At 47.5% G+C, this 19415-nt stretch overlaps 2 protein-coding genes across 5 annotated transcripts; both read right to left on the reverse strand.

Annotated features, from left to right (window-relative positions):
- Window positions 1–745: 745 nt before the first annotated feature.
- Window positions 746–6848, reverse strand: sox7 (SRY-box transcription factor 7). 3 transcript variants are annotated; one of them, XM_088361021.1, is made up of 5 exons: window positions 6707–6848; window positions 6117–6254; window positions 5758–5933; window positions 3801–4049; window positions 746–2588 (listed from the first exon to the last, which is right to left on the reverse strand). In XM_088361021.1, the coding sequence occupies exons 3-5, from the start codon at window positions 5816–5818 to the stop codon at window positions 1681–1683; spliced, it is 1218 nt and encodes a 405-aa protein (XP_088217147.1). In that variant the 5' UTR covers window positions 5819–5933; window positions 6117–6254; window positions 6707–6848; the 3' UTR covers window positions 746–1680. The 3 variants fall into 3 exon arrangements, with proteins under 3 accessions (XP_088217147.1, XP_088217145.1, XP_088217146.1); XM_088361019.1 differs by having other exon boundaries at window positions 6038–6254; XM_088361020.1 differs by having other exon boundaries at window positions 6033–6254.
- Window positions 6622–19063, reverse strand: pinx1 (PIN2 (TERF1) interacting telomerase inhibitor 1). 2 transcript variants are annotated; one of them, XM_088361025.1, is made up of 8 exons: window positions 18961–19063; window positions 18451–18560; window positions 18173–18265; window positions 17966–18044; window positions 17608–17697; window positions 14617–14699; window positions 7808–8223; window positions 6622–7229 (listed from the first exon to the last, which is right to left on the reverse strand). In XM_088361025.1, exons 1-8 carry the CDS (start codon window positions 18977–18979, stop codon window positions 7178–7180), a joined length of 942 nt encoding a protein of 313 aa, XP_088217151.1. In that variant the 5' UTR covers window positions 18980–19063; the 3' UTR covers window positions 6622–7177. The 2 variants fall into 2 exon arrangements, with proteins under 2 accessions (XP_088217151.1, XP_088217152.1); XM_088361026.1 differs by having other exon boundaries at window positions 6948–8223.
- Between the last annotated feature and the right edge of the window lie 352 nt (window positions 19064–19415).

The following is a 19415-nucleotide window of genomic DNA, read 5'->3' on the forward strand; positions in this document are numbered from 1 at the left end:
TATCTCGATCAACCGTCGTGATAATCGGACGTTTACAGTTTATTTCCCTCCATTTCCTAAATTGCTTTTTAATCAAAGATACATTGTATTTTAAAGGATGAATTCTTAACATAATAATCAATCGTAATCATAACCAGCCCAATACCATAAAGATAATTGGCAAATATTGTAAGATCTGCCAAGAACGCAATTTACAGTGAGAACTCAACGTTTTGAGATTGGACCCTGCGGTGTCGTTCCAGCTCGCCGGGTCCAACTTCCCATCTCACTGCAATGTCGGGACGAGCCAGGCCCAAACATCCTGACACGGAGCGCCCCCACCCCAACCCTCCCCTCCTCGCACCTCCACAACCACCTTATCAGGCAGGAAACACCGCTCCTCCGCCACATCCTCTTTACAAGAAGCACGACTCAAGCTTTCCCAAAAAACCCAGGAAGAGCCGCCAGACTCCAGGATTTGTCAGAGAACCCCCCCACCCACACCCACACACAAAACACCCCCCACCCCAAATTCCTTTTATCGGAAAAAATGGAGCGAGTTTGCAAATCAAAACGACGCATTTATTGAGGTATTTTCTGCACGGACAAGATAGAAGGGCGTGAAAGAAACCCGGAATGGTGGGAAAACAAAGGGTAAGGGGGACGGAGGCGAGCACGCGTGGCTTTGTTGTCGTGGCTAATCCTCAAGAGGGGATAACGATGACGGCGGCAGTGGGCGGCAAGCAAAAAAACAAGCAGAACACCATTCCAGTATGCACCGCCATCGGCTTTTATTGACAAGTTTGCTTTGTACAGGAAATGACAATCCATCACTTTTAAATTACACTCTAAATCAGCATACATTTATCCTAGACGTGATTATATAGATATTTATATTATTAAGCATTTGATGGGGGGCGCACCGGGGGCTAAAATCTCATCGGGGTGACAAGCAGCGACTCGGCGAGAGCCAGGATTACAAACAACGTCCATCTGGGGTTTTGCATTTACAAGTTGTGTCTGAAATGCACACAAGTAGAAGGGCCCCGCTAGCCTTCCCTGAGGTGCCCCGTTTTAGCGTCCCTCCTTCCAAGGTCGGTCTGTGGTGTTGTTGCGGCCGTTCAAGACTTTAAACTGCTCGTACGACGGTCGTTTGTCCAAATGTGCGCCGTTATTGACTGGGCACTTCTCTTGCCAAACGTCTTCAGTTACCCTAAGAGTAAATGAATAATGGCTGGTTGTTTTTGATAAGTGCCTTGTGATCTGTTAGCCCGCTTCTCTTGCCAAACAGTCTGGAAATTGCTGGGACAAGCGGTCAAGAAGATGGATGGATGGATGGATGGATGGATGGATGGATGGATGGATGGATGGATGGATGGATGGATGGACGGATGGACGGATGGACGGATGGATGGATGGACGGATGGACGGATGGTTGGGAATGCACACCATGTTAGGTGTACCCTACCCTCACCAAAGGTCATCTCAGGTAACCCCCAATTCCTGACAATCTTAATGAGAACCATGGATGGATGGTTGTCGTCTATACAGTATGTGTGCTGCGATGAACTGGTGGCCAATGCTTCTCTCGCCGAACTCGCCCGGGATGACCTCCATCTACCCGTGACCTTAAAGAGGAACAGTGCTAGAAAACGGACGGTCACATTTCGTAAGCGTCTTTGATTGCGGTCGTCCCTGAATTCACGAGATGCCGTAATTGTTGTAGTAGGCGGCGGTGGCGTCGGCCAGAACCGAAATCAGACTGGTTTCTGTGGCGGTACTGGCGGCGGACACCTGAATGTGACCCGTGACGGTGACGGCCCCGCCTTGCTCGGGATGGAAGCCGCCCCCTCCGGAGTTGAGGTACTGGTCAAACTCATTGCGGTCCACCTCACCCAGGAGCTCGGCCTGGCTAAGCTGATCCAGAGTCTCCAGTTGGGCTTGCGTCTCCGGCGGCGGAGACAGCTGCCCCATGTGGCCGTGCTGGAGGCCGTGGTGAGTCAGGGGGAATGGCGAGGCGCCGTAGTACGAGCCGTGGATCAGGCCGCCGTTATTACCGGGGGTCATGTGGGACATGTGCGCGCCCCCGCAGTGGAGCTGGGTCTGAGCGTAGTCCAGGTGGTACGGCGGAGGGCTACCCATGTGGCTCTGGTGGTGCTCGGCGGGGGACGAGCAGGAGATGGCGGGGTAGTACGACGGAGGCGCGTGCTCTTGATCCACGGCGTCCAAGGGGGACATCTCGGGAGGGGTGGGAAGGCCGTAGGGGTACGTGTCGAACCCGCCCGACGCCGCCGGGTCCCGGAAGCTCCGCACGCCGGGAAGGGTCGGGCCGGGACTGGAGAAACGGACCCCCGACGCCGGGTTGCTCCCGTCGTCCTTCTCCAGCGGCCGGCACAGGGCCCGCTGCTCGGGTAGGGCGTTTTGGTCGGGGGCCATGCCGCCAAGGAGGAATGCGGGGTCCACGCGCTTGCAAATGCGCTTGAGTTGCTTCTTGCGGCGGGGCCGGTATTTGTAGTTGGGGTAGTCCTGCATGTGCTGCACACGCAGGCGCTCGGCTTCCTCCACGTACGGCCTCTTCTGGGGGGGTGTCAGGGCTTTCCACGATTTCCCTGAAGGAAAACGACCACATGCGTGATTTGACTGTCATCAAATGGCCACATTGTAAATAGAACTGGTAAAAATGGAAGAAACTGACTTGTACAGAAAAATGACAAGTTGGTACTGAACTAACCATTTTGAGAAGATTGATGTCAAGACTGGACGTTGAAATATTTGCTCACATTTATCTTAGGCGTTACTTCAAAGTAATCAGCATGCACATTCATTTGAATAAAATTGCTGCTGTGGAATGTGCTTTTGGATCATTTCCAGTTTGAAGATGACAGGTAGCATTTGGTAATTAATTCAAAACAAATTGTAATCTGTATTTAAAGAAGGCTTGAGTAAACTTTGTATGCTTTGAAGTGAATGTTTTCAACTTCGAGATATCTAATGTGAATGCATAATATTAAGGAATTTTTGAATAAGGAAGTTTTGAATATTTTTTCCAGCTTCGCCTTAATTTGTCCAGTGACTGGTTAAATATAAAACAAAGTATGTCGAGGTTTCTATATTAACGAGATAAAATGTGGTAATTGAAAAGATTTAAAAATAATATAATATATATCAAAATAATATTTATATATTCCAAGGTCTTTATTCCTGGGTAAATTTAACTGTTCAAGCTTTGAATTAAATGAATAAACTTAAAATACATGAATGTGCCCAAGATCATTTTCACATGGAGTAAAAGATTTATAAATTGACCCCATAAAACCAGGAAATTAATTTATGATAAAATGTCACATAATAGAAGTCTTTTATTAATGTGTACGATTACATTTTTTAGGATTTAAAATGTCCAATTGAAAGTGCCCATGAGAAAAATCGAAGAAGGGAGTTGATTTAAATAGTTAAAAATAATGACAAGAGGTTTCTTTCTGTGCGAGGTGGACTCTTAAAATTATAAATTGGATTTTTTTTAGCCACTAAAAGTGTACAAATGTCCAAGATCATTTTATTTGTCAGTTTTGACTTCTCCTTTTTTTTTTAAACTGTCTTTGTATCAATTTGTTTTACCTGTGTTTGATTTACAAATGTATAAGCGAAACGCACATTAAATTATTTGAGTCAATTTTTAATGCATTCATCATGAGAAATCTTGAAGTAATAGTTACTAGAAAGAGGCCTGATAAAGATGGAAACGTTTTGGGGAAAAAAACAGTTACTGCACTTCTGCATAATAATAATAATAATATTAATAGTAATATTGATAGACTTACCAAGCATCTTGCTGAGCTCGGCGTTGTGCAGGTCTGGGTTCTGCACGGCCAGCCGCTTGCGCTCGTCCTTGGCCCAAACCATGAAGGCGTTCATGGGCCGTCGGATGCGGGGCTCGGGCGCCTTGTCCCCGACGCCCCTGTGGGCGTCGGCGGCAGCGGCCGAGGTCGCGTCGCCGTCCGCCGGGGGACACTCGAACGACTCGGGCCACGACGAGTAGGCGCTGATGAGGGCGGCCATGTGCGCGCCGCCTGCACGCCAAAGTTGCAGAGTTGCACTCTTTCGCTTCCAATCAACCACCGCGTGCGTAATTGGGATTGAAAATGCAGACGGGTTTCGATTTGGTGCGAAAAGACGAGTTGTTGGCAATCCAAAGGACTACGGGAAGGTGTGCGCGCGCGCTCCTCCTCGGTGAGGTGTGATCCAGGTTCTCCTATGGCGTCGCGAAGGGGGTTTATATTTGAGGAGGGGGGCTCGAACCTCGGCTCCTCCTCGGCGAGTCCCAAGCAAAAATGTGACGCACGCACCAAATATGCTCACTGCGCTCACTTCGCTGAGTCCGTTTAAAACAGGATGGAAACTAGTTTTTTTTGTTGTTGTTGTTGTCTAAGGTTGACATTCCTCTTTAGTGATGATGCTTTTGGTGGCGCAAGCCGCGACGCGCCCAAAAACTTATCAGACCTGTTGTTGCGGTGCGTTCAGGTGCGCGTAAAAAGCGCATCAGGTGGCGTCGGCCATTGGAAAGCACGATACCCTAACTCACTCCTGACAGTGACGTAATGTGTCTAGTTTTTAGTATTTCCCCTAAATTTCTGCCATTTTGAATGATTTGGGTCACGGTGAATTGATTTCCTATCAATTTCATGAAATGACCACATGTACATAATTTATTGCACAATGATTAGTTATTATGTTTAGAAATAAAAAAAATCCCCCAAATCTTTACCCTTCCACCCAACCTTTCATTCTTTTCAAACATGCATAAGTTCAAGGGCAACTTTCCATCCTGCAAAGTTGCACCTAACTTTAACTTGGCCTATCACATACAATGAAGGATTTTGGGTAGTTAACTTATTTTTACACTTGGGAGATAAAAAGCTGAACATACACTTGCAACACTAATCAGCTTCCTTCTGCGGCTACAAGCGAGCGTGTATCAAATCTGGCAGTTCCTGTTGACAGGATTCTCATGGCTTGTTGCAGCCAGAGGAGCTCACACACACACACACACACACATCCACACACACTAAGCTACTGAGAGCGGGCGGGTCAGAGGTTATTGGTTGACAGATTTAAATCAGGAAGATGAGTGCACCAGACCACGCTTTCCTAACAAAGTTACGAAAATACACCATACAGCATAAACATCTAATTTGTGCGAGTACAAAAGTCATTTAAAGGTAATGCATCGAGCCAAGCTTGTGTGTCCCACAAGGCTGAATTTTAGGTCGACTACTTTGATCTGTCAATGTCGTCATTGGCATAAATGAACAGTTGACAGCTTCACCTTTGGACGACATGTGCCAACAGACCAAACCGGTAAACTGTGCGCACAAAGATGGATTTTAACATTTGAGCTTCAATTTCTTACCTTTATCACATTTGATTCTTTTTCCTATCTTACTTACCGTCTATTTAAATACGTTTTAGGTTATTGCCAACTGTATCATTTTAGTAGTGTATCTGTTCTCGGTTTTGAAACTTCGCTCGAAGCTATTTTGATCAAGTCATTACGGCTAATTATGACATTATTTTTAACTGCTTTTATGCAGTATGGCATTTCCCCACAGCCAAATTGCTGCCAATCAAAGCGCTTCAGCGGCGTTCCGTACAGTGCTCGTGAGAAAATGCGACTGCAGCGAGTTTTTCTCACATTCATCGTGCGTCATTTGAAAAACGGGCCAAATCAAGGCCCCCACAGAGGAACATAAGTACAGCTGTGCCAAGTGCTTGTCTTACCTTGAAGGTGCTGCCCCTGTTGACCTTTGACCCATACGACAGACTGTGCAGATGCCTGCATAGTTTTCTCCGGGTCTGCCTTTATTTGGGTTTGTTTTAGACGCAGATGAGGTTTTGGTCGATTTTTTTCTGGATTTGACCGACTATGTGGAGCAACACATAGCTTTATCCGTAACCTGCAAATCAAAACACAAATAGGCCTCTACAAATATGGTACCAATGAGCAGAAAGCTCAAGACATTTCTTTCCAGCAAAAGTTGAATGTTTCAAAATACCACACTTGTTTTTTGTTGGGTGCTTCGGTCTGGGGGCAAAAAAGAATGGCCATCTTTCCCACAGGGAGGAAGAGGATACGCCACCTGACACCCCAGATTGTGCCTCCCGCAGACACATGGGTGATGTATAGCCTCGCATTTCCCCTCAAAACACTGATTTGCAGTGAAAGTCAGCACGTCGGGCACATGATGCAAGTCGACCATCGTAACGCCCCGACATAACTGCAAAAACAATAACATCGCTTCATCAAAGGGGCTAAAAAAAAAAACAATGCAAACATGAGTCAAATTGGGCACAAAATTACATTGAAGGGGGGCAGCACATTTACTGGCATTGTTTTGCTCTGCCTGCCAAAACAAAAACTACTTGAGCAGGTTGAATGGAGCAAATGAAGCACCAGCCCAAAAGGTGGAAGTCACAACAATCATCTCATGAGAAATGAGTTGAAAAGGAGACAAAATCTCAGGCGCAACATTTTTCTGTCTCGGAAAATTGCCAGAAAATCAGACACAAAGTCTACCTCTGTATTTTTATATTGATATATGGATATACATATTTGTGAGTAGAAATAAAACCAAAGATTCAGTGTTTGTTTTGTCAGAGAAATTCTAATGACAGTACTTTATTTTTGTTTTGTCGTCGGATTGAGATCAAAAGTTGAGATCATACTTACCTAAACAGAGAGAAGTTTCAATCCTTTTGCTCTCTTGTGCTCTCAAATTTGCATGAAAGCTGAGCCCTAAATTTTGAGTTCATCATAAAGAACTGGTGAGAAAATGACCATTTTCTTGATAACAGACAAAAAGGCTTGCATTGTTTTTGACATAACATGGAAACTTTTGCTGCTGAGGAGACAACAAGCCACGGCCTCTTATCTCCTCAAGTTGAGTTGGATCTTTTTTTTGTCGAACGTGTCCTCAAAAATGAGCCCTAGATTTTATTTTGGGAAACAAGCGGGGAAATACACAATATTCCGTTGGCCGTCGTTCGCCCCGTTGACTGAGTATGTGCAGCGTGTTGTTGTTTTTTTGAAAGTCCATTCATGGTGTTTTGCATCTCCAGATAAATCAGAAAGGAATGACGAACTTCTAAGGCGTTTCCTTAACAAACTACAAATGTCACCTTTGCTCTTTCCTGGTCTGAGTCATCTCGGCCGTGATGGCGGCCACGGACAAACACGTTCGTCGTGTGTCGTGCTAAGAAAAAAAAAAGAAAAAAAAAAAGGATTTCCTCGTTACCGTCAAGTTGGTCCATCACGATGCATGCGCTCATGACAAACGGGTGGGCGGGGTCTGTCAACAAGCACCTGCGTCAACCGCAACTTTTCTGAAAGGGAAACAATGACATATATGCGTTTCCCGTGATGTGTTAGCATTAGCATCAAGCGAGTAAGGAACGTGCTCAACTCCGCATCAAGCGAGTAAGGAACGTGCTCAACTCCATTTTAGGCTGTTTTAGAAAAACCAGACGGGATTTTTGTGGTCACATCTCAAAATGAGTCCATCCAATTGAATTAATGCTAATGTCACTCGGGGTGAAATTGTGGTCAAGGTGCTGGAGCGGCTCGTTATTCCAATTAATTCATTATTTCAATGAGTGTAATGGCTTGGGTTGGGCGGCAACAATGCGAGGGGTTGAAGCGGCGCCTTCGATGATGGCTCATTTCCAGAATGTTTTGCGGTACGTCTGATGTGGCTTAACCCGTCATTGCTACCCATCATTGATGCCAAAAAAAAAAATTAAAAATTCAAATTTCATTTCCTCAATTGCTCACATATCTTGCTGCTTCTTCTTTTTGTGCTTTTTGGATTTCTTTTGGACTTGGACCGTCTCGACAGATGTTTCATGTTCAATGTCCTTTTTCTGTTTCTTTGACTTCTTCTTCTTCTTCTTGGAAGCTTTCTGCTCCTCACAGGCCTCCTCAGCTGAGTTTTCATTCGCAGCATCCTCAATTTGTCTTTTCTTCTCTTTTAAGGACTCCGAAGCTTCCCTCACACCGTTTGCTGTTTCCATCTCATCTCTAGCCTTCTTTTTCTTCTTTTTGGGGTCTTCCGACTCCCCCTCCGCAGCAGTAGCATCGCTCTGACCGCGAGCCCTTTTCAGCTGGGCCATCTTCTGCGCAAAGTGCTCATGCATGCTGAGGGTGCTGGTCAACTGCCCGGTGGTGGAGTCAGAATCGTCGCCGTCCCCCTGAAGAAGAGAAGATGAGGTACATGGTGAAGTCCATTCAATGGGGTAATTTGTGCGTCACAAGATAAAACAAAGTTTTATATCATTTCAAATAAAATGTCCAAACTTGAACAAGAGTGTACATTTGACAGAGAAGGTTTATTTCTAACGAGCTAGTATGAATAAAGCCTCCTTGCCTAACATCTGAACCGGCACTACTCGTTTTGCCATGAACAATCGTTCAGATTGAATAAATAAACAAACGGCTTGGTGACGATTCTAGCACGTTGGAATAACAAGGTCCAAGCAAATATTCAGTAAGTAAAATTTGATGTCCATTTTCTATGTGGACACATTTTCCTGTCTTTGAATATAAACGGGGCTGACCGCAAAATGGTCTCCTGCCCCTTAAATCAGGCGCTACAGCGGAATAGACGAAACCTGGCCGACTTCAGGAAGGCCGAGCGGGTCTATTTGTCACCTGGCGCTGGTGAGCCATTTGTCTCCATTTTCCTAATGGCCTACTCAATGCATAATGATTTGCGCGGAAGAATACGCCACTTCCTCCTGAGGATCGCGCCAAACAATGCGCACTTACCTCGGGCGGCCTTTTAGAGGCAAATTGAAAAGCGGCCTGTTGTGTGGCGTCACCTCGCTCTTTGGCCTTTAAGCTTTTGTCTTTCTACGTTGACTCTCAAGGCCGATTAGCATTCAAGCGATCAATCTTAAACGCACAAAGGGCACCTGCTCGTCAATACTTTTGCAGATGATTGTGCGACGTATGGATATCATTGATTAAGGCGGCAGTGTGACATCAAAAAAAAAAAAAGGGATGAACAATTGAGGGATCGAACTGCAAAAATAAAAGAGAGAAATCAAACATTCAATGGTTGATGATTGCGACCGAGTTCCTCGAGTTGAACAACAAAGTTTTCAGCCTGACCAAAGAACACCTTTGCACTTGCTGGGCCATTAAAGGAAACTTTTGCAAGTTGGGAGAAAAATCCATACTCGCACAATGGCCGCCGCGGAGAGCGGCGACGGGGCTTTGGAGCGAGCTGACGACGCCAAACAACGTGTTAGCGGGGATTTAGGGCAAGATGGCTGCGGGCCACTTTACAAGTGCCTGTGAAATTACTCGCTCTCCAGAGGAAGCCGGCAGGGAGGCGGGGAGCGGAGAAACATCTCCATCAGGTGAAAAGTGGCTCAAAACTTGCTATGTGGTCCTCGCCACCGCTGGGGGGGCCCCATTACCACCACGCGAGAGCAAAGTGCTGCGCTGGGCATTTGCGGTCAGCGCTATTGGCAGCCTGACAGATTGTCGATGGCAACAAGTTACTAGGACACATTTTAGGATTTGCTTTCTTCCTTTGAGCAGGTCATCTGGTTTCCTGTAACATGGAATTAGCGCTTTTGCTAGCAACAAAGGAAAAACAAAAGGTGCAATGTGAGCGCCGGACATTTTAGGGGTTGCCACGCAACACTTTGAAACGCCTTTTAATAACTTTAGAATGGGGGGGGGGGAATTTCCAACCCTGAAAATGTTGTGCTCTTTCAATCTTGCTCATGTTCAACTCTGCCGTTCCCAGCTTAGTCCACATTTGGGGTGAGAATTGGAAAGGTTGGAGAAAGCACCTATGTCAAAGCACCATCCTTCTTCTCCTCCTCCTCCTTCCCGGCCGGCCCTGAACCCCAGGAAGAGGATGCGTTCAGCGCACCGCGTGCAGCCCCGAGATAAGGCTCCTTCGGCAGAGGAGCGGCCTGGCTCGCTATCGGCCTTTCCTGTGCCGCGCTCGCCCCAGGTGGGGGCCGTGGAATGGGGGGGAGTAACACACGGAGGGCCCGTGGAGGCTCCATGAGAAAAGAAGAGCGGGCGGGAAGGCATTCAACAGGCCGCCTCCGACAAGAGCGTGCAGTTTTTATCTCGCAGCTAATGAAGCCGCCGCGGGCGAAGCCAGGAGCCGCCACGTGTGCCAAGAGCATTCAAGGAGGCGGGCGGCGAGCAGGACGGCCAGCCGAGGGGACGCCTTGGCCGCCGCTGGATAACGTTTGCTCCACGTCCAGTCAAACCTTGCCCGGCAACATGCACAATAGTGCAAAAATATGTGACAATGAGTGAATGCGTTAGCGTTAACTCATTCACTGCCTGGAACGCACGATGAGGTCGCCGTTATTGGAGTGGGACGAAAAATGCTTTTTATGCAATATACTTGCTGTTTTTTTTTCCTTTCCGATAATTTGCAGCCAATATTGCTTGGCTTGGTAATTGCGGCGGGTGCCCTCATTGTCCTGCCACAATAATAAATTTGGCGATACTCGGGGTCTATGGATCAGGCCCTGATTAGCCAGCTGTCGCTCCCTGATGAGCGCCAGGGTCCAGCAGCACCATCCTTCATGGCCTTGATGTGGGCGGACGGGGAAAAGAGAGGAGAGGGGAAAAAAAACCAGGTCCCTGGTAAATAAGACAACCGACTGTCGCCATCAATAACTTTGCCGCAACGTCACTCAGCACCAACGCTGGAATTTCCGTCCACACTCTTCCCGCAAACTACACGGAAGGACCGGACGGTGTTGTCTCCCATGGAAATAAATGACTTTTGAATAAGAGAGCGTTTATCATAAGCTAAACAAATGAAGGCGGAATTATGCATGCGGCGCGAGCGCCTCATTTTTGCTCGCCGCAAACGCTTGGCGAAAAACGCCCACCCCGAGCCCGCGGAGGGACGACGGCGAGGCCACGGCGCCTGGCCGTGATTTATTCAAGTCGGTGATTAAAGCGGGGAATCTTTGGCCGGTTAGCTTCAGCAGGCACTAATTAGCCTGGCCCCGTGGTAAGGAAGACGCAGACACCTTCTTGCTGTTTTTTTCGCCTCCTTCCAGCGCTAATCTGTAAGTGTCAGCAGCGAGCTGGCCGACGGCGCTAAACGTACGACTGGCGGTGGGGAGCGTCGTTTAGCCGAGTGTTGATATGTTGTGGCACGACGGCCGATGGTGAAGGGGGTAGCGGACAAAAGGTTAAGCCTTCAATTAGGTGTTATCTGAGCGGCTCACTTTAAGCATGACGCCCTGCGAGAGAGCAGCGGACCGTGAAACTGCCACGCCAAACTTCAGCACGCACGGCAACGACATTCTTGCACCGATACAAGCAAAATATTGTCATGGCAACCGAGACACACTTTAGGATGAAATTGAGATGTTGAAATAATTAGAGTTGAGAAGCAAATTGCTTTGTTTGCACGGTTACGAATCAATATTTGGATTGCGGCACAAATCAAAATATTTATAAAAAGTGAAAATGTCAATGCTTGGATGAATTAAAATATCTTTTGTGGTTCCCGGTACTTGCTATTTTTGATCATTTTTTCTAGTAAAGGATAGCTGGGATTTGCATCTAAAAAAACCAGATTTTTTTTGTTTAATGCAATTTCAGCAAATTATCACAAAGTGCGCCCCGCTCCCTCCACCTAAACACGGCATCATTCATGAAGGCGGTAACCCCTGCCGCCATGCGATATTTCATGCGGACGAGATGTGGGCGGCCAAGCCTCGCCTCGCAACAGGTGCCCCCCGACGGGGCACAGCTCAGCTCAGCTCGCAGCAGGCGTGGGAGAGGCCGTAGGGTGGGGGTGGCTGGGGGTCACGCTGACCCCGAGAAGGCCGGGCGGCGTGCCGAGCGTCTGACTCCAAAACAAGGCCTGCGCTAAATCATCTTTAAAGCAATTGCAAAAGGGGACTTTGCAACAATCGGGTTACTCGGCCCAATTCGGGGATGCTTGCTTGCTTGATTGGTAAACTCGCAAACATCTTTGTAAAAATCTTGATACTATTAAATGGGCCGACAGAAAATTGAATGTGAGATTTTTGCATCCCCATTTTCTGTGTATCGACTCGACTGAAAATTATTTTCTTTCACTTGGCCACTACACACACAAAAAAAAAACCCTTACGATTCCGAAATGTGTCACCACAGACAGCTCGGAATGTGCACTTGGGCAAATAAAAGCGTGCCTCGTTTCCACCTTTCAACTGAGCCGGCGCTTTTAAAAAATGACTAACTTTTGCTGATGTATGAATCGGCGGGGAGTCTATTTATCAGCAGGCCCCCTGCGCTGGCCCGCCCGGGTCCCTCAAGTCGCCAGCCGCCGTGCTCCCCTTTGACTGATTAATTAGCCAATCAGAGGCCATTTTTCACCGGGCGGCACAGTGGTTTATTTCGGCTAATGCCGGGCTTTCCGGCCGGGGGCCCGCCGAAGCCTCGTCTGCTTTTTCAGCCGGCTCGAGCGGACCGGCCAAGAGGTGCCGGGGAGATAAATCAAGCCGGGCCGCAGCCTCCGAGCGGCTCCTCTAACGAAACCCCCCGAGGAGGTCGGGGTGGGCCGGCGGAGGGCCGCGGGACTGCCGGGGGCGCTGCTCGCCCGCCGATAAGCGCGGGGGGAGACTGCCAGAGCGCCTTCATTTAAAAAGCGGCCGCCTCGTTTTTTGATACCTCGCCGGCCTGTCGTTTGTCACGCCGTTGAGTAATTGTGTTGAGGGGCAACAAGAGGAGACGCGAGGGGAGGGGGGGTGGAGTGCGTGGGACGGGTGATGGATAGCGCGGCGGGGCAGATGGACGGACGCTTCACTGCTGGCCCAAATGATGTCATACATTTGCTACATGGAGGCTTGCAATGACACCGCTTTCCTTTTTCAACTTTGTCCACTTTGCTGACAAAGTTATGGAGTGCAACGAATTGCTTGATGCATTTCTTTTTGGATGGTCTCTCCGATTTTCACCAACGGAGGAACCGGAAGGTAACCGCCCGCCGTGTTATAAAGGATTCAAAAGTGAGCCTCGTTGTTGTCGTAAGGCAGATCTGGGCAGGATCTCAGGTGGACCTGATGTAGCCCGACCCGTCTGTCTTTGCTTTGATGAACACGTGCGTGTCGGGGGAGCGTTGCGAGCAGCGATAAGAGGTGAGCAGGAAGGAAGCACGTCACCGCAGAGGAAGGAAAAGCGCCCAGCGGTGGGCGAGCGGACGGGAGCCTGGAACGGGACCCCGCAGCAGCGGAGGGCTGAAGCGCTTGAAGATTCATGACGGGGTGTCCGCGAGCGCCGACAAGCCGACCCAGATCGGGTCGCGTCTCCTGGATGCAGATGAGCCACAACGCTCGCGGACGGCAAAAGTATTTTCAATGTTGTAAATAGCCGAGCGGGTCGTGCATCACCCGCGCAGCTCGGAGGCTGCCGGGCTCGGATATGAGGCCTCGCGGGACGCCATTGTAATTGTCTTGAATTTTTTTTCCAATACGCTCGCTCAATGGCGTCCCCCTTGGCTGAAAAATAACAAGCCATAACCGAGCGATTAGGGAGCGAACGGCGTTGCGCCTTTCCAATGCTAATCGGCCAGGGAGCGGCGGCCATTGTGATGCGCCGGCTCGACACCTGTGAGGGGGTTTGTTTAGGGGATTCGCCCATGCCAATTTCTTCAAGACAAATGTTGGCGATAACAAATAAAGCCAATGAAGGAAAAAAAAAAAAATGTGTGTCACGTTACCGAGGAGCCTTCGACATCTCTGCAGTGGCGTAGCATGCGCTGAATTGCATCAGCCGTGCGGCTCACTTTATTTATCTTTTTCAATTCATAGTTTAGTTAACGCGCTTTATCCTTTTGTTTGCGGACGGTTTTCTTGTTTAATATTCCATTTCATATTTTTCCCCATATAATTTGGACTATCATGGCGAAAAGCTACTGCAAACCTCAAATAATTAGAAGGCAATGATCATTGCACAAAAAGAGCTGCAAACTTGAAAAACTGCCAAGAGCACATATGGAAACACTTTTTTTTTTTTCCTTCACAGAGCTCAGCAGTTTTTATCAGACTTCAATACCGCGGTGCGCACCTGAGGAGAGACCCGCGAGACACGCGTGTGATGGCGGAAGGTGGACGTGGTGTCGGCGGTTCAGAGTGCAAATCCTTTAAGTGGATTTGGGCACTCTCGCCACCCATCAGTGGCCGCTGCCGGCGACGTTAAAAGCCGCACGCTGCGATCAGGCTAATCCCGGGCCGCGGGCCGCCTCATGAGGAGGGACAGCGCAGCATACTCGGGCCTGCATCAGCACCAGTCATTTAGGGTCACTGCCGCACTTTAGCTCAGCTCGGGCCAGGTGGGAAAAGCGACGCCATTTTGAGTTTGATGTCTGTTTTCACGTACAGTTGGACCTCGACTTGAGAGTGCTGCAACGTTTCAGTTGGATGATTTATTTGGTGCCATCTGATACCGGTACCGGTTGCCCTCTTGTGGCCAATTATTGATTAGGAACTCCAAGAATAGAAAATGGACTTTCTTTTCAGGCAATTTTAAGGAAAAGTGCTGCTTAGGTCTAAATTGAGTAGCATCCGACGTCCCTAATTAAAAGTACTTGTGTGACATACCTGCTCGTCAGGTTTGTTAACCTTTGCTCTCTTTCCAAAGATACAATTGAGGTCCGTTGCACTTCGGGTGGAGAGGTCTTTACCTGCAATGACAAAAGACATAAAAGAAAAAATACATTTTGAACGGACAAAGATATGTTTTTAAAACACAATGGTAAAACAAAACCAAATACATCGGTGCAGAATGATTTTATTTTGTGGGGGCAGTGGGGAGACTCAAGTGACTATTAAGCGCCAAGCATATGAAGTGCGGAAGGACGTCGTCAAGCGCGACGTCTGTCGCCAATGCGGAATTATAAAAATGCAGACATCTTAAGTGTATGTACGCAACCTCGAAGAAAGGGCGGCTTTGCTTGTGTCTGCCGGGATAAAACGGCTAAGAAAAATAAACTCGGGGCCCCGCCTCCAGACTCCCACCACTCTCGGGGCCCCGGCCGGCCTCAAAGAGCGCACACTCGTCCGTCTCGGGCCCGGGTCCTGTTCGTACAGCTGCATCCTCTTCCTTCAGCGCGCCTCTGATAACATTTGGTTATTTATTGCTCTACCAGCTCTATCTCCCCGCACACCCTTTGGCTTTTGGAAGTCGCCGTGCGCATGCGAGGCTCTGAGAAGCTCAACCAAGAAAGCCAGTTAAATAAATAAATAGGCTTGCCGGGAGGAGAGCGCGGGGGGACGCGCTGTTCAAAACGGGTCCAGGGTGACCTGTCGGGAGGTGCGGGAGAGGAAGAGGCTGTCAAAAAAAAATGGCCGGCTGGCAGGTGAAAGTGCAAATTATGTGGTGATAAAAAGCCCACGTTTCCTTTTTCGCGTTCAAAAGGTGGCAGAGGGCCGAGCGTGTTGTTCGATATATCGGGTTGCCGAAGCGGTCCGACCGGACAACCTTACGAGCGTTATTTCCAAAAATAAAAATCTAAGCGGTGATTACACAATGGTGGATGAGACGCACGGCGCAGGAAGAATGTAAGGAGCAGGCTGCGGGCGTGACAGCTGATGGATGGAGGTGGCAATTAAAAGTGGGTTACCGCTCTATGCCGCGGGCCTGCCACTAAGCAGCAGAGATTTCACTCACTCCCCCCTCGCAAACACAAAACCACCGCTAACAAACGCCATCAATCCTAGGAGAAAGAGAGCGCCAACGCCAAAAGGAAGTCAATAAAAAAAAAAAAGCAGCCCGGTAAAAATGGGAGGGAAACCATCCAGACAACTTTTGCCATTTTCACCTCACCGCCAGTCAATATTTGCTAATTAAGCGTTCACGTACCATAGCATCACGTTAGCAATTAGAAATTCGGTGTCAATAGGTTAGGTCGCTTTTTGGCCTCATCTCTTTGGCAGCGGTAATGATGACTTCTGCCTAGCAACACACAGGAGGCACGGCAAGCGGCGCTCGACTCGGCCGACCTCCCCGTAACTATCTTGGCACCCGCAAATTTGTTGTGTATGGATTCCCATTTCCAAAATGCCCCTGGCAAAAAAACGGGAATCTTGTGAACGCACACGAGCTCAATTTCCCATGATGAGCCTTCCGCTCTTGAGACAAAACTGTTTGACAGATGCCATCGAGTCAGGTGCTTCCTTTTTTCTCTCGACGGTGGCGGCGACTCAAAGGGGTCTCCTCCAATGGATGACTTGTCAAAGTCCCGGGGGACCGTCACACCGATGACAGCTCGGGGGGTGCGAGTACGTCCCGGGGCAAAGACAATGAAAGAAATCAACACAAAGTGGACGTAGACATTCATCACCGCTGAAAACTCACCAGAAAGCTATTGTTAGAGCCACTTGTCACGCGGGCTATTTTTAGGGGGGGACAAAGATGGAGGTCCGCTGCTGGGGTTCATGATTCTCTCCACAAAAATATATCATCAGCAGTAGCAGCAGCATCAACCCTTGCGCAGGTAGCTGACATCCAGCGGACACAATTTACTTTTTAATCAGGCGGGGTCATCTGCTGCGTCCACATAAATGGACGAGCCAGATGCCCCAAACAGGAAAGAGGAAGCGGCCGCCGAATGACGTGGGGATGTTCCACATCCAGATGTTTACCGGCTACCGCAAAAATGAACGACTTTAACAAATGTCAACTCGTCCACCCATGAAAAAAAAAAGAAAATAAATCATTTCTCAACGGTGAAATTCAGCTTGCGGGGGAAAAGCCAAGCGAGTTTATCTAAGCATGTGTCGCAATCATGACAAAAAGATGAGGCGGTCCACGGAGTGAATGACAAATAGCCTGTAATAATGCAGCAAACGTTCAACCCGGTGACTCAGCCTAACTCAAGACGCGCATTTCCTAGTTAGGCCAAAAAGGAACAGAAGCCCTTTGTCATGTTTTGATTGCGTTATACTTTGAGCTGAGCTTTCTTGCAACGCATTCCAGGACTGACCTTAGATGTTCAACTGTCAATGAAAGCTATTGGCGCGAGCGAAATGTCATTTGGATCATTAATGCGAGGCGCTTTCACAGATTTTTTTTCTTGAATCAAAGTGAACCCCAGTCAGCCCTTCATCTGCCAACTATGTGCAAACGTTAAGTGGCTTTGTGATGAAATATGACCTGGCGCTTACTCATTTTGCTCTCCAGTCATCCCTAACGAGGAGTTCCTCCTTGTGCCTATCACTGTGTCGGCCTCGTCTGGCAAAACTTCCTGACATGCAAGAGAAAAGTTACAAAAAAAAAAAAAACTCCCCTGGCAGTGACCGGGCCGAGTGACCTCGCACGGGCCGACGGAGTCCTGAAGAGCGTCTGAGCCGTGAGCCAAGCGAGGGGGTGCGTCTCAGCGGATGGCATCAAAGTTTAACATTAATAATAAGGAAAAATAAGGGAATTGGTGTGATGTGCAGCCAAACGCTTGGCGGTATTTTAGAGGACTCGTTTTAAATCCAATTACGGCGCAAGAGAGAACAAAATGGCAGATTTTTCAGTTGAGCATTATGAGATGAAATTAAGACTACTGGTCCTAAATGTTCTAACTGCAGTAGAAGGGCACGCACCTTTAGCAAATTTCATGTAATGGACTCGCTTTTTGGATGCCTTGGATTTCTCTTCCAGGCTGAAGCCTTTCTGCTCCTCTGGCTGAGTTTCTGTAGGGCATAAAAGGGGAAAAAAAGCATGAAAGAAATCCAAATGAATAGTGTGCTACTTCATTTTCCCAGACGTCTCGTTTGTTGCACTGCATCACCCTCTAGTGTCCCAAAAAAGTACAACAACATAGGCTTCACTCAAAATATGCTCACAAATCAGAAAATGTCAAGAAATCAACGCAACTGTTTGTTAATTTCTTCTCCGGAGGTGTGTAGCTTGCTCACTTGAGTTTTGGTTTATAAGTCAGAAAAATGTGTCTTTTATTACCAGAGTTGTTTTGGCCATGACAGTTGTTGAGCTGAGCAAGGAGGTCGTTAAAATCATCCTGGTGTGCGATCCAGTTGTCCTGGAGAAAAAAAGCACAGGTCAGAAAGGCAGTTCAAGTGAATCGGTAGCGAAATACACACCGAGACAAGGCATATTTTGTTTTCTGGAAGGGAAAACAAACAAAGATGAAGGGAAAGACAAGCTCACCTCCTGGCTGATGCTAGCTCCGAGGCCAAAGGTGTTGTTTTTCAATTTGACTTTGACATGCTCGGCGTCACCTTGCTCATGTTTACCCAGGCCCTACATGCGACAGAGGAGTCCACTCAAGTCAAAATCATTTCTCATTTTTTGACATCCATTTATATTAAATTGAATATACATTCATTGCATATGGTAAATGTTGTGAATGGTATTTCTATTTCAAAGTTGTCATTGAACGCTTCCAAATGCATAATATGAACCAAGAGGGTAGCTGGGACACGCACCTTGCCCTTGGCCCAGCCCATCCGTTCCATCAGCTTTTGCCCAAACTTAGAATCATCATTGCTCCAAGTACTGTTCCGCGGGTCCACCGACCACTTTTGCTTTTTACGGGCTGAAAATCAGAGCAGCATTTCCACGAGAGGAATTACTTCTAGAAAATTCATTAACACTGCCAAAGTCAATGCAATTGATCTGTCTTTTTCATCAGTGAAGCAAAGCTGAGTAACAAATAAGCTAAAAATCACACTACGTTACATTGTAGTAAGAAGAATAAGGTGTTATAAAACATTTAATACGAGAACAGGCAAACTTTAAACGACCACACGTGCCCACTGACAGAGAAGCTAATGTTAGCCTTAGGCACTTGGGCACTATTTTGACGGACAGGGACTGTTGTTCGATTCATTTAAAAGTTTATCACTTGATACACGAACAGACACATTACTGGAAAAAAGAAAATCGTCAAATATCCATAAAAACAGCGAATCAAACGAATAAATAAATTTCCTTACTTTCGGCAAGCATGGACATCTCGAGGGTCTTAAACCGGCTTCGTGTGGAGAAGTCTCACAAGATGCCTGACGAGAATAACACGGCGTCTTATCGGTTGCCTGTTTAAAATCATTTTTGCAATATCTATCTATCCGTTTTCAATATTGTAGTGTATATCACAGGAAGCACATAGTGATGTTATTTTTTTTTATGTATTTGTTCTTGGATAAGTTTTTAAATACAGGAACTTTTTAAATGTTTGCTGTTTTATAAACAAAACAACAGAGGGCGCCACATCCATAGAAAAGAGACGTTTATCACCATTCAAGTTCAATGAACTCGAAAGCCCTCCGCTGCCATTTATAGGGGAGGGGGGGTCACATGCATTGAAGAAAAAAATAATAAAACTGGACACTTCACCAAGCGTGATACAATTTTGCAGCAGTTTATAAATTCATGACTTGGACACTGAGAG

This window comes from Syngnathus floridae, chromosome 19, assembly GCF_059516105.1.
Source record: "Syngnathus floridae isolate MCC-2025c chromosome 19, RoL_Sflo_1.0, whole genome shotgun sequence".
NCBI lineage: Eukaryota > Metazoa > Chordata > Actinopteri > Syngnathiformes > Syngnathidae > Syngnathus > Syngnathus floridae.